The sequence below is a fragment of the Primulina eburnea genome, chromosome 1, assembly GCF_022965805.1.
Source record: "Primulina eburnea isolate SZY01 chromosome 1, ASM2296580v1, whole genome shotgun sequence".
NCBI lineage: Eukaryota > Viridiplantae > Streptophyta > Magnoliopsida > Lamiales > Gesneriaceae > Primulina > Primulina eburnea.
In genome coordinates, this window is record NC_133101.1 from 59,777,083 (window position 1) to 59,792,578 (window position 15,496).

At 34.0% G+C, this 15,496-nt stretch overlaps 1 protein-coding gene across 2 annotated transcripts; it reads right to left on the minus strand.

Annotated features, from left to right (window-relative positions):
* Positions 1 to 10,232: 10,232 nt before the first annotated feature.
* Positions 10,233 to 12,579, minus strand: LOC140813358 (RHOMBOID-like protein 1). Of its 2 annotated transcripts, none has more exons than XM_073171877.1 (6): positions 12,131 to 12,579; positions 11,523 to 11,686; positions 11,266 to 11,429; positions 10,921 to 11,180; positions 10,640 to 10,757; positions 10,233 to 10,511 (listed from the first exon to the last, which is right to left on the minus strand). In XM_073171877.1, the coding sequence occupies exons 1-6, from the start codon at positions 12,454 to 12,456 to the stop codon at positions 10,383 to 10,385; spliced, it is 1,161 nt and encodes a 386-aa protein (XP_073027978.1). In that variant the 5' UTR covers positions 12,457 to 12,579; the 3' UTR covers positions 10,233 to 10,382. The 2 variants fall into 2 exon arrangements, with proteins under 2 accessions (XP_073027978.1, XP_073027985.1); XM_073171884.1 differs by having other exon boundaries at positions 12,108 to 12,345.
* Between the last annotated feature and the right edge of the window lie 2,917 nt (positions 12,580 to 15,496).

Genomic DNA, 15,496 nt, shown 5'->3' on the forward strand with positions numbered 1-15,496 from the left:
AGAGAAATTGGTATCCCACTATCTTCTATTTTTCTATTAAGAAAAAATTAAACGAAAATTATGAGTTTAAGAAGGAAAAAAACTGAATTTTTTAAGACAATAATATTTTTATTTTTATTTCAAATTAGATTTATCAAAATCATATTTATGAAGGAGATTAATAGAGTAATGTTGTTCCATGGCCATATCCGAAATTTGTCCAATTACAAGTCAACTATGTATATCTTTTATTAAATAATAATAATCAATAGTAAACATCAAAACAATATGGTACAAGAAATAACAGACAAACTGTTGACATCTACCCTCGAAAGAAATGTTATTTATATGGTTTTTGAGTAGATTTAAATCATGGATTTATTTGCCTAAACTTGAATAAATTCAAAAGCTTGATGTAGCCATGGAGCTGTATATTTGGAATCTATCTAAATGGAATATTGGTGCAACCAATATTAATGCTGGAATTGAACTAATATCTCATTTGTAACAGCATTGGTTCAACAAAAAATTGAAATTGTTCAATATTTTAGCCAATTGAATCCTTGAAATTCTTTTTTTTCTATTATAAAATCAAAGTTTTCCATAATTGTTTCGATTTAATTGCATCAATTAATTTTATACTGAAAAATAAAAAAGAATGAAATACACGAAAAATGAGGTGATGTGTGTTTGACGTAATTTTCTCATTAAGACAGGAGCTTGGATGATCAAGAAATATAACAGAGAGACTAAAATGTTAAAATCTGAAAGATGAAAATCTAACTCGACGAGAATTTTCACAGAGGTATTGACACATTTTGCATTTAACAGAAGGGTTGAATCAATTTGTTACATATGAAAGTATTAGCTCATCGAGAATTTCATAGAATTATTTGGCGAATTATCTCCAATTTTTTAAATAAAAATTTGTGGTTCTGATTTTTCTAGAAAGCAGCAATATATCAATAAAAGTACCAATTCACTCGGTTTCCCTAAACATCAAGTGTTAATTATATTATTGGATTTATTTTTATAGGCGTTAATGCATATATGTAACATTATCTAATAATGTAACTTTTTTTCATGTGAAAAATTGGCTAATTAACCACCAAAAAGAAGAAGAAAAAGAAACCAAATATTCTGATAGGAATTTGTTACCCTCTTTATTGACTTTGAATACATTTTATATAAATTCAGGCAATAACTTTGGGCACACTGTATTTAATGTATTAGTTAATTTCTGTAATTCTCAACAACTTTTCACTTTTATCCTTATTCGCCACAATCAACTTGCTTGAAATACTATTTATATATCATGCAACTGATACACATGGATCCTCAATTCAGACCTGATTTGAATGCCATTTTTTTAGTATGTCTATTGTGAGACAGTCTTATGAATCTTTACAGGTGGTAAAATGTCACCAATGATCATGTTTAATGACAGGATTGATGTTTTTGTCAAACTTATATAATATTTTCAAGGATAAGTGTGAGCAGTAGTTTGATTGATATTTTAAGTTAACATTAGCTCAAGAATTCAATTTTTGAATCACTCGAATTTTACTTGAGCTCGGGTCCTACCGATACACAAGATCGCTAACGAACAAGTGACAAATCATGACTTGACCTTCCGTAATAAACCAAATTTTATATAAAATATAAACTAGTAATGAATTATTATTATTATTATTATTATTATTATTATTATTATTATTATTACTATTATTATTATTATTTTGCTGTGGAATTAGATAATTTAGGATTAAATTAATTGTTGGCTGAATTAACAATCATATCCTCAAGGATAACAACTTTTATCATTTAGTCAGTTTTACGCGTCATCACTTGGCTTGAACCCATGCAATACTTCTCTTCTTCATCAAGAATTTGTCAGATAGATGGTGAGTAGTAAATAAAAAAGAGTGAGAGTTATCATATTAACTAATGGTGTGGTGTGGTGTGGTGTTTTAACTATATTAATATTTTTGGACAAAATTTATTTAAAAAATAATTTTTATGTTTCCAATAGTGTCCTTAGCATGTCCTTCACAGTAGTAGCAGGCAATGTTCGGACCAAACAATGCGTCTCATGTGCGAACTAGTGCGTCTCGTGCGCATGTCCTTTGGCACAGAACCATGTGTCACTTGGCTTGTACGCGTCACATGGCTTATCACAGAAGGATGCGTCCTTCATGTGGCTCACTTTATATATATCCATCTGCCAAACATTCATAATAGCTGATATACATTTTTTTGCATTCTTTTCTTTCGAAACTTGAAAGTTTTGCATATTTTGTTCGCCTTTTATCATGAACTGTAGTGTTGCATTCAAGGCCGATCCTAGCAATTTGTAAGGACCGTGTATCGTATTATCGTAAATATTATGTGATTATCGATAATCTATGAAATGGTCATGTGATTATGTATTTGATGTATATCATGACAATGAAAGTGAGAAAATAAGTATTTGATATGAATTGACGTTGTGAGAGCTCGAGTGGAGAAGCCGGACGCCAATATAGTAAAAAAATCAATATTTGGACAGAACATATGGCGCCCGAGCGGTAGAAGATTACCGCCCGAGCGCCAGTATAGCATATGGGAGTACTCGGACAGAACATGCCGCGCCCGAGCGGTAGTTTGTGACCGTTCGAGCGCGGTGCATTTGAAACTCGGGGACAGAATGTGGGGACTCGGACGCTAATCATTTTCTTAATCATCGTTGGGATTTAATTATCAGTTCTGATAAACAAGGTCTAAAAATTTTTCTTTTTAAAATGCATCTGCGGAAGGTAATGGAATCTAAATAATATACATCTCTGTATAAAACTACATTTCAGTATACAAGTACAATATTGTACAAACTAGGTCTAAGGTTCAGTTACTAAATTCAAGTAATAAAACCAAGTCTACAATAAGTCCGGAATCACCACGCTAACTCTTCTTCTCTCCTCATCCTCTTGACCCCGATCCAGCCTCACCTGTTGTCATGCACACATACAAAACAAGACAACAGCCGGATAACTCCGGTGAGAATAAATCCCAGTATAAAACATGGTAAACATGCATATACACAAAGTAAATCGTGAATTATTCTATCATGAATAAATCTAAAAGCAATAGGTTTCATAATCTATGAAATCAAATCAAATAAGCATGCAACTCGAATCTGATAAACATGCAACTCAAATCAAATCATAAAAACATGCTATCATGACTGAAAGCAATAAAAACGGGTTTCATAGTCTATGAAACCACATCCATAAACGCATGCAGTTCTAGTCAAATCATGTCTAGACTCGACTCAACTATAACTTTAGGGATCCCGGGGTGAATAAGACGTCACTGTCTGTCACCTACCCTCCCAATCGGGGTGACGTACGTCTTATTCCTAGACTTCGGTCATATCTGTATCGAATAATCTACAATAGGAGAGTGTCTGCTCCTATGTAACGGTACACCGAATGTCTAGAAGTCTGACTATCTGTCAAACTTTCCTATCTCAAATGCAATGAAGAAAATCTATCAACAAAGCATGTTCATTTCAAAAGATTTGAATATAAAGTCTACAAACAAATCATAATCATATCAAAAGATAAACCATAAGTCTAGTATGTGATTTAGTTGGGAAACTCAAATGAGATCTGATTTGAGTTATGTCTTCCCAAATATCACATGAATTATACCTTTGTCGTCCCGGTCTGACGAAGACGATGATCTGTATTCAAATCTGTCCATATCAATCTGAAATGACAATATCGAATACGCTGTGTCAGTGAATAATTCAATGCACAATCTGTTCTGATCAATACTCAACTCAGTACATAATCTGATCAATATCTGAACAAGACACAATTTAATTCATATCAACGCTATCACGATGAACTCTAAATCATTACTGAATCTGATCAATCTAAATTAACTGATGTTTCGACGGTATAATAACACAGTCTTGTAACTCCGTAAATCTCAACATCACAGATATCATATCTAATTCATACTCAGACATATGGTATAATTTCTTCGATCTGATTTCACCAATATACTTAACAATCTATTCAGAGCACATAAGAATGATCATTTCTCCATTCTTGAATCAAGAACAATACAATTCTAATGTTCAATCTAAATCAATATCTTCTGAAATTCATAACAATTGTATAAACAGTCTATTCTTCAGTCTGACTTCGATTATACAATACCTACTGTAGCAGAAACACCATATCTGAATCATATTCAATTCTGACAACATCTTATTTTCAAAACATCTCAAAACGTAACAAAACTTACGTCCTTGTGTAGCTCGTGTCACGAGGAACTCAAAACTGAAATCGGATTTGAATTCTGACGGACGGATTTCTCACAACCGCAACTCAAAAAGGCGGAAGGAAATTCTCTCAAAGCCTCGCTCTTTTCCACTGAATTTCTGATGATTTATCGTGTCAATCATCCCTGTATATACTGCATGAAAATTCTGAAACGTGGCATCATTTTTCATGCAACACGCATGACCGCGGGTGTGGTCGTGTCATGCACCGCGGGTGCGCTCATGCTTCGGCATTATCTTTATTTTTCTGGATTCGAGCACCGCGGATGCGCTCCTGCTAGCACTGCGGGTGCGGTGATGCTACGGAATTTCTTGCCAACTTACTATCTATGCACCGCGGGTGCGGTGATGTCTGGCACCGCGGGTGCGGTGCTATTTTCTCAAAATATTCTAGTTTTGCAACATCGTTCCTCCACTTCTGTTGTTGCCTTCCTTATTCATACTTTATATATATATCAATACAAAGTATCGAACTCAATTCTCGGGCCTTACACAGAATGTCTCGCGCTCAGGCGCGAGAATTCTATCACTCGAGCGCCGAAGCGGTGAGGATGAGAGTAACTTTTTTCCTCTTTCCTTCTTCATTTCTTATTTGATAACTTCGAGAGAAAAGTTGGAAATTTGATTTCTATCGTCCAAAATCACTTCGAAACGTTGTCCAAACGCGAAACAAATTATAGATTTGGAATCTACACGTCGAGAGCTTTCTTTTGAGGTAAACTTCTTCTAGTTTCAGCAGCTCTAAATATGAAAGTGCTGGAATAGCCTATATTTGAAGTCGAGATTCCTATATGTAGTAGAATAACCGGCAAGAAACTCGTATTCGAAGTCGGAATTGAATTATGTACTGATTTGGATTTGATATGAATTTTTGAAGTTTCAAATGATATTTGAAACTCATATTAATGATTTTGGATTATGTTATTGATTGGAATGAGTATGTTATTGATGTAGATAGAGTATTATACCGATATCTTCAGGCTACATCAATTGGAACGAAGAATTGAGGTATGTTGCGACCGGGTAACATACGACATGTATCTGTATTATATGATATATGTTGGATTGATTTGACTGATTGGATTGAGAACATGTGTCTATATGCCTTATTTGTTGAGTTTATGTGGCATACATGACATTGAGATTTGAATATCGATGTATTAAATAAATGCTTTGTTAACACACATTGTTTGATGCATACCGATACATGACATGGACGTTGAACTATGATCCTTGGATACCCTGATATGATTTGATTGGATTATGGGGTTTGTGAACACAATGCTATGTTTGGTATTACATGACCTTTAAAACATAGGCATTTGTGGGCCCGACGATTGATTTGAGATTTGGGATTTGATGGCGTTTCGTCGACGCTATCATACGAGTATCCCTTATTGAGGCCGGTGTGCCAGCTCGAACATTGATTTGATAGCGATTCGTTTGATTCTGGCATGTGCTCAGTGGATGGGCATATTACCTGTTACCTCCACGACATACATGCAATGCATATTATATATCATTGTTTAGATATTTGTGGTATATATGATGGTTGTTCCACACGGAGCTTTGCTCACTCCCAAGGGGGGCTGTTTTTGTCTTTGTGTGTGGACAATGGCAGGTACTCCAGTATATCAGGAGACCGGAGAGGGTACTTCTGGAGGGAGTCACAGTTTGGGATGAGGTTTTATGTTTTGTTTCCCAATATATATGTATATGTATCTATATACCGGGGCATGTCACGAGGACATTAGTTGTTTGTATGTGATTGGTTTCGATTATGTGTGGGTGTGTTTTATGATTTGAAATTAGATACTATTTTTAGTATTCAAATTATAGAAGAGATATTTTGGGCTCATTATAAAGAAAATTTAAACTCGTTTTCCGCTGTAGTTAATTAATTAACCCTAATCAGATTGTGTTGTAATAAAGATTAGGAGCTAAAGGCCCCACACATTTTTTGGACACGAGTCTAACTTTTTTAAAAAAATTCTCTCATCGTGTGTTCATATTTTTTAGTTCCATAACAACTTTTTCGAATTAAAGCAATATATTACAATTAATATAAAAAATAAACGAATAAAAAGATCAAACATGTCCAAAATGATAACTAAAAAAAATCACTTTATAGAGCAGATTTATACATTTTGCCGAATAGAGTGTAGAAAACAGATGGAATTGTTGGATAATATAGCAATACTACTGGTCTAGTGCTATGATACAAAATTTTAGTGCTCGATGCAGCAAAACAATCTTGTACGAGAAAATAAAAAAAGAAAACCAACCGCAAAAAATAATCAGATATGGTAAAAAATATAGCGGAAGATTCGTGATTATCTAGAAAGATCGAGAAACTTCATGGTTTAGATTTTCTAAAGAATTCACTATTAATCTAATAACACCAAATGAATCTCGATTCTAGGCGTGGCTGTGCCGTTTGCTGGCGACAAGAAGCGGTAGCGAACGTTTTTTTCAATAGGTTCCCTGTAGTCAAATATTTCATTCGAACTAGTAGTGTTTGGGCATGAGGATCGCGCGAGTTAAAAAATAGAGTCAAAAATATTTTGTCCACTAACTAAACATTGAGTAGGCAGAGCAATATTTTTCTTTTATGCGGGTTAAGACTTAAGAAATACTAGTTACTCTGTACACGCATGTGTTTGTACAGTCTTTTTTATCATTATGGACTAAAGTGAAATTTGATAAATTATGGAGGGACTAAATTGATATTTGAATTGTTGAAATAAAAAAAAAAAGTGTTTGTTGAAATTTAAAAATAAAAATAAACAAAAAACAAAAGTGTAATATTATTATCATATAAGAATAAAGTTGGAAGAAAAAGTTGGTGTCCTTCCTAGGTAGTTAATATCATGTCTTCAACTTTAATAAAGTAGAATAGATACATGAAATATTAAATTGAAATTAACAAAAAGAATGATTGTTATTTTTGTAATAAAAATATGGAGATTCCAACCTACCAAAAGGTAGTTATTATAATATTTATATTTTTAATTATAATTGTAAGAAATATTGAATATTGGAATGTGTGGAATAAAGTCTGAGGAAGACAATGACTTTTTATGAAAAAACCCAAAATAATATATTTATATTGGAAAAACATATACTAATATATAATAAAATTTTCAAAAATATATAGGCACCATAAAATAAATGGGTTTGAGTCAATGGACTCTCATGCCTCAACATAGGCACGGCCCTGATTGTATTATTGATTCTAAGTCGTTGTATCTTACAGACAATTGCCCACAATGTAAAGCACTGTTATACGGATATTTCGTCTTACAGACAAAGGATACATCCTTACCTCGACTTACTGTTTTTCTCATTGCACATTATTCCGGTCTCTAAGATTCGGAGTAATCAAAAAATTCACATCTCCATGATTTGTGAGAAACTAGCTACAAAAAAAAGGCTTACATCGTAAAAGAATCGTATTTATCAGACAATACTAGCTAGCCAGAGAACTCGAAAATCTTAAATGAGTAAAATTTAAAGGACCAAATGTGCAATTTTTCCATTTAATATTATATAGAGACGGCCCACCAAGGACAGTGTGTGGTTCGGATGCATCAATGAATTGTAGAGCAGCATCAAATGTGCTTTGCCCCTAATTTTGAGTAAATCTCACGTGAGACTGTTTCACGGATCTTAATTTGTGAGACGGGTCAACCCTACTCATATTCACAATAAAAAGTAATACGCTTAGCATAAAAAGTAATATTTTTTGATGGATAATCTAAATAAGAGATCCGTCTCACAAATACGACCCGTGAGACCGTCTCACACAATTTTTTGCCCCTAATTTTTTGGAGTATCGACACAAACAGATCTCTAATTAAAACTTTGATTTCTAGTACCAGACACGTTGTGAGACGTAGATCTATTGTGAGACGGTCTCACGAATCTTTATCTGTGAGACGAGTCAATCCTATCGATATTCACAATAAAAAGTAATAATTTTTCATGGATGACCCAAATAAGACATCCGTCTCACAAAATACGACACGTGATACCGTCTCACACAAGTTTTTGTCCAATATAGATTATCAAAATAACAAAAAGACAACCATACAAGTCAAAAAAAATTCCCAATGAATAAATTTTTTTAAAAAAAAGTCGACAAATTAAAACTGAAATTTGACATATAGAGAAATCAAAACCTTATATAAACAAACATATTCAGAACCGAAATTGTAATTTTTCCCAAAAAAAATACTAAAGTGTTCATCAAATAATACTAAAAGTTAAATGTCAATATATTACGAATGCCAATGTTTTTTTTATGACAAATTATTGGAGTAACATAGACCATAATTTAGTGTTTGGAATTGGAGTACATAGCAAATAATTATGTCATTTGTGAGAATTAAAATGGGACCATTTGTGCTTCTAAGCATGCACTCTCTTTTATTAAAATTTTCGTCCTTGCCAGAACTGGTCTTCTTCCACTTTAAGCAACCCCATAAATTCGTTAACTTTACTTTTTTTATCTAAAAAATTTTAAATTACGCAACCATTCTAATTTCATATAGAGAGTAGGTTTTTGTGAGATGGTCTCACGAATCTTTATATGTGAGACGGGTCAACTCTACCGATATTCACAATAAAAAATAATACTCTTAGCATAAAAATTAATATTTTTTCATTGATGACCCAAATAAGAGTCTCGTCTCACAAAATATGACCGTGAGGCCGTCTCACACAAGTTTTTACCTTTCATGAAACTCGAAATCTATCTAAAATAACTTTTATTTAAATTTAAAAACCCAGATTTTTAATTTTTTTTAAAAAATGTTCCATTTTCACCCGATTTTAGGATCTACCGTTATTTAAAAAAATAAAAATAAAAAGCGCGATTAATTATTGGAATGGATGAAATTTTTTGTTCTCTTTATAATTTTATTCAAAAAATCAAAGTTTTGAATCAGACAACTTTTTTTGTACACGATTACTTTATTTTGATTATAGAACAACTACCCATAGCCACTTTAATTAACCTTTATAAAGTCAATAAAGGGTCAAATAAAAAGCAAGAAAAATATTGCGATGCATGGGGCATTGGAATCATTTATCCGGATGATTCCGACAACATAAAGTGTCTCTTTTGAGGATGAAAAATTGTAACACAGCCATGTTTTGGCACGATATTATTGAAAGATTCGAGCAAAAACTCTTTCGCCAAACCCAAATAAGCAGGCCAAAGACCAGAAGAATGAAGAAGCGGACAAAAGATGAAGAAAGCCCATCAGTTCAGAACAATTTGCAAACACTATGCAAAATATCTAATTTTCATCATCAAATATTTTCAGTTTTCTAGTATATTTTCAATGAGTATGTCTTTTGTGAGACGATATCACGAATATTTATCTGTGAGACGGATCAATTCTACCGATATTCAAAATAAAAAAGTTATACTTTCATCATAAAAAGTAATACTTTTTCATGGATGACTCAAATAAGAGACTCGTCTCACAAAATACGACCCGTGAAATCATTTCACACAAGTTTTTGTCATTTTCAAGTATATTACGATTTTTTTTTTCATTCTACTTTTCAGCAAGTTTTATTATAATTTCCAGAATTATGGATTCCTAATAATTTATGAAAATAAAATCATGCACGTTGGGTTTTCTTCAATTTCCAGCGTCGTTTCCATCAATTTCTTTTATCTTGATTCATATTAGCTAGGAGATCATAACTGAAGATCAAATTATGGATTTACAATCATTTTGTTTTAAAGTTAGTTTTTTAGGTTTTTATTCAAATTAGTGCATTTGCACCACGCCCACAATCAAGAAATTTTGCGCAAACAATTTAATTATATATCTAAATTCATTTAGTTAATACTCATGAACGAATCGTTATTAAATTCAAAATTAAAATCTACATATATATGCTTACATTTAATGAGAATGAACAAATTATATTAATGTTCGATATGTCCAACACAGCTTTTAATGTAACGTTTAGTGACCGGCAAAATAGAACAGAGTATTTATATTTGGTTTAACGAGATAATAATGTGTAAACAAACTACATTTCGTGGACGAAGTCATCGGCAGAGATCCACACAGAGCTGCTGGATTTCTGCGGTGGTGTTGCGATTATCTGCAAGCATGTAGAACTTGCTCCTGTGGTTCTGCATGCACGTTAAGTACAAGTGATTGCCCTCTTGGCTTGACTGCATATAAAAGAGATAAGTTCATTAGCCAGGAAATATTTAATTTTTCAACATGGGATTTAGTTGAATTTCGATTTAAAATGGTTCAGATGCAATGTAGCCGATCATCAAAGCGACGAATCACTCACCGAACATCGCGCTTCGCAGTTCCAAAATGGTGTGGGGACGCAGCTCAAGAAATGACACCAAGAACAATACTCATTTCCATTAACCCCTCCAAGTAGCAATACCAATCCAATACTAAACCTGCACAAGAAAATTGTAATAAACATTATATATAATTAGGTGATAATTCAGAATTTCAACTGTTTTTACGTAGGACTATCAGTACCGGTCACTTAGAAACTATTGGTATCAAAATGCATATGATTAAATCAATCCATTTCATATGACGATAGATCATGCTTACCCAGATATGAGTAGCATCAATGAAAGAACCAAGAAGATGTATTGATAAATCTTGTACTTGGGTTTGGGTTTTGATGCAAAATAGTTGGAGACAGCATTCTTTTGGCTGACCCATCCATACTGAGGTCGAATCAAAAGCACAAATCCAAGCAAAAACCCACTCACGAATCCTCCAAAGTGCGCGAAGTTGTCTACATGAGGGAGGATTCCGACCGCTAGATTGACGAGAATGATGAGCAGAAGAGTCAGTAGTGCTTCCAACTGCAAAAATGTAACAAGTTTTCAGAGGAAGGAGCATGCATGTTATGCATCTTTAATATAATGTCTCATTTACTAATCAACCAACCTTGTTCTCGTAAATAGTCCAATTGATAAGTAGTTCAGAAAGCATAGCACCAAGCAATCCAAACAAAGCTCCCGATGCACCCACCGAGATCGTTGTCCTAACAAACAAAGACGACAACAGACTCCCCCCGATTCCAGCTATCACGTACAACACTCCGATTCGCACTGCATGCAGCAACATATATATTATACCAACAATTAATGATATATAGGTAGTTGTGAAATTAGTAGCATTTGATGCAAAAACAAATTAGTTACCAAACCCAAATTCTTGCTCAAGCCGAATGCCAACAAATAACAAACTCAACATATTTGCAAGAACGTGAAACACTCCAGCATGCAACCACATGCATGATGCTAGCCTCCACACTTGGTGTTCTTCCACCACTTTCTTCACATCCAATGCCCCCATTTTTTGAAGCCTGAAATTAAATTTTTAATCACAAAATTAAGAGTTTCCCATAAAAACCAAATAGGTTTCGAGGGTTCGTTTGCTTGCTGAACAATTGATTAATTTTAGAAAAGGAAAACAACTTAAATATCTGAGGGGTGAATTTATTACTTATGTTTTCTGAAAACTCTGCATAGAAATTTTGAGTGGAAAAGAGATTGAGGTTGTGAGATCCTATCAGATGCAAATGAAAATACAAGTTGACGCACACATTCATATACATGTATATTAAGAATACATTCACTAGAAATTAATAAATGACCATCAAAAGTTTATTTTTTTAGATTTTGAAATACATAAAAAATCGTTTGTCTAAAACAAATTAACGGTTTCCGATCGAACAATACCCATAAATAATTAATTGTAGAAAAATCGAAACGTGCGCAAGTAACCTAAGAAAATAAAGCTGGCGTACGTAGCGGCAGAGGGGCCGAGCAAAGGGTTTTCTTGGGTGCTTTGGAAGGCAAACCGGCCTAGGTTGGCAGCACCAATGCACTTATCGGAGTTCGCAGGACAATCATTTATGTACATTGCGATCACAAACAACACAATGTTGATAACAACAATTGTGGGCACCAGCCATGGGAACCAGTTTTTAAAGAGAGGTGGATAAGGCCGCTGAGGCGGAGGAGGCGGAGGGCGGTTTTTGGGTTGCAACCGGGGTTGAAAGTCGGTCTGGCGAGGTTGGACTTTGATCTCGAGCTCCGAATCTGGCGTGGAGTAGATCGGAGTCCTCCCCATATCGGAGCCAAGATTAGCTGTGAGGATGAAGAATTATTATATTGATGAAATATTATTGATGAAGGGAATTCGATCCATAAAAAAATGATGTTGGTTTGGAGCATGAAAATGGTTGAGAGACGGAGGATGATTCGTGAATCATGGGGAGTTGTAAGAGTCTAATTTTAGGATATGTGTTTGTACAATATTTTGCATGGAATTTGTGATTTACGTGTGTGTGTTTTAACTTATCAAACTGCACAATGCAGATTGTAGTTCCTTGTTTTGTGATTATAACTTTGAACTATATTTTCTTTGTTTACACCTTTATTTTGGGAAATATTTGCCCAGTTTTGGATTCCATTTCCAAAAATATAATATATTTCGTCCACCAAATTGGATTCCATTTCCAAAAATATAATATATTTCGTCAACCAAAATGAAAACTAAATTATACATACATACATCATCAATACGTACATAAAACACACACACACATGATGTAACGAAATTTTAGTCTAATTTTCATCAACACTATTTTTTTATCACCTAGACTCAAAAAGAAAAAAAAGAAGTGAAAAATGGCCAAATTCTGTGCATATTGTTCGCCTTAAACCTAAATATGAAACAATATTTTATGAACTTTAACCTACCATTCCATTCTCACAAACCTAGCTTTCCATCAACTACCAAATTCTTTAATATCTATTATATATATATATATATATATATATATATATATATATATATATATATATATATATATGATGGTTGTTACCCTGCACCCAAGTGGGTGACAGCTGAGCTGGCGCCCACATGTGCATTTTCTTTTTTTTTTTTAAAACGTTTTAAAACAGCTGTGCTGGCGCCCATATGGATGCAACGAAACAACGTTTAGCTACGGTTTTTAAGAATCCGTCGCCAATAACGACGTTTTTTAACAAACCGTCGCTATATGTCTAATTAAAAAAAAAACGGACAGAGGGGGACAGAGGGGCGTTCACAAAATCGATTCTCTCGTCCAACCTACCGCCCCAAAACACAGAAAAGTTTGAGAGAAACTCGATTTCACCCAAATTCTGGATATCTCGTGCGCCTCAAATCCGAAGGTATCTCGATGTTGTTGGAAAATTTCTCACTTTCGGTAGAATTTTTGCATGAATGCTCCTAAAATCGATTCCTTTATGGCCTCTTCTCAACGAAGGTACTCCACGCCCACCTAATTAAATCTCCGAATCACGAGTTGGTAACGTAATATTGTAGCAACTGATTGAAAAGAATTTGCACTGCATCTGGGGGCATTTAGTGTAGGTTTGATGTTATATGTGAGTAATCTCTGTGATTAATGTGGCATAATTGTTTAGGCTAAATATTGATGTTATATGTGAGCAACCTAAATATTAACATTCTGCTATTCAGCAGAGGCATAATTGTTTAGGCTAAATGCGAGGTCGGGCTAAGGGAAAATTGCATTAATGTGGAGCCTTACTTACGTTCAAGTTTCAACTAATTCGATAGAAGTTGCTGAGTTCAATCATAGTTTGCGCATTTCTCCGATTTGAGAAAAAATTATATACTGTTTGTTAGTAACTTGCTGTATGTTTGTTAACTTGGGAAAGACGTCCACATGAAGCTCAAGAATAGTTAACTGGAAAAAGTGCGTCATCTTTGTGAAAGTTTGGGAGTATGTAGTTCTAAATGTGAAAATTTGTTAATAAATCCCAGGTTTGATGTATATGTGAGTAATCTCTGTGATTGATATCTTTAATGGGCAAAAAGGGAGTAATTTGATAGTTTTCTTTTGCTTATTTTGAGTGAAAGAGAATATAAGTACAGGAAATTGGTTGCATGATTAACTTCTCTTGTTCTTGTTGACTGTTGTGCCCCCAAACTATGTTTGCAGGATTAAAAAAATAGCTTCTTGTTCGTTACTTCTACATGCTCGAATGCAATTTATGTATTCGTAAACTTACCCTGGTGTTTTCCCATCGTGGCTCTAGTTTCCTGTAGGAAGAATTCACCGTCATTGCCGTACTTCTTTTGTTGAGTTTTGACAATGATGAGTTATAAATTATTAAATGTTTGTAGTTATAATATTTTGTGTTTGCGTGCTGAAAAGGTTTGTGCATTTTTGTACATTGTAGGGGAAAACATATGTTGTGTTTGTTGGACGTGAACCAGGTATTTAAGATACGTGGGGAGAAGCATCTTCTAAAGTTACCGGACATAAGGGTGCTGTCCACCAGTCTTTCAAAAATAGAGATGAGGCAGAAAGAGCTTATCACGCATTTATGGTAAAACAAGCTGCAGGCATTTCTTCCAACTCTAGTGCAAATGAAAGTTCTAGTTCACCTACATCTTCAAGTTCAAATACGAGGGGAAAAGTTTCGCAGACAGAACAAATAAAGAAGTTGCAAGGGATAGAACAGAACTTGGATGAGATAAAGAAGAATTTGGAAGCGATTGTAGAGAATTTGAAATCTCTACAAATTAGTGACCATGATTAAATATGTTGTTGGAAGTTGTTACCTTTGTTTAACTGAAGAATACATTATCAAGTTTTTGTCATTTTCTACATACTGGTAATTGTGTAAGACGTAAGACATGTTGGTATGTGATTTTTAATATTTAAGAATTGTGGAATTTGTTTTCGGCTATATCAGTAACAAAATTAGTAATTTCTCAGCAAATAAAAACTAGCATCCACATATATCTTTAAATCACACGATAAGATTCATGTTAAAATCGAGTTTCTCGATAATTAGGTGGGCGTGGAGTACCTTCGTTGAGAAGAGGCCATAAAGGAATCGATTTTAGGAGCATTCACGCACAAATTCTACCGTAAGTGAGAAATTTTCTAACAACATCGAGTTACCTTCGGATTTGAGGCGCACGAGATCTCCAGAATTTGGGTGAAATCGAGTTTCTCTCAAACTTTTTTGTGTTATGGGGCGGTAGGTTGGACGGGAGAATCGATTTTGTGAATGCCTCTCTGTCCCCCTCTGTCCGGTTTTTTTTAAAAAAAAATTAGACATTTAGCGACGGTTTGTTACAAAACGTC

What these genes read in the sequence shown, in the direction of transcription:
- LOC140813358 (XM_073171877.1), bottom strand. Translation starts at nt 12,456, where the DNA reads ATGGGGAGGACTCCGATCTACTCCACGCCAGATTCGGAGCTCGAGATC. An exon ending in TGAGCAAGAATTTGGGTTTG is followed by an intron (nt 11,430 to 11,522) that starts GTAACTAATTTG and finishes TGCTGCATGCAG; the next exon opens with TGCGAATCGGAGTGTTGTAC. An exon ending in GGACTATTTACGAGAACAAG is followed by an intron (nt 11,181 to 11,265) that starts GTTGGTTGATTA and finishes ACATTTTTGCAG; the next exon opens with TTGGAAGCACTACTGACTCT.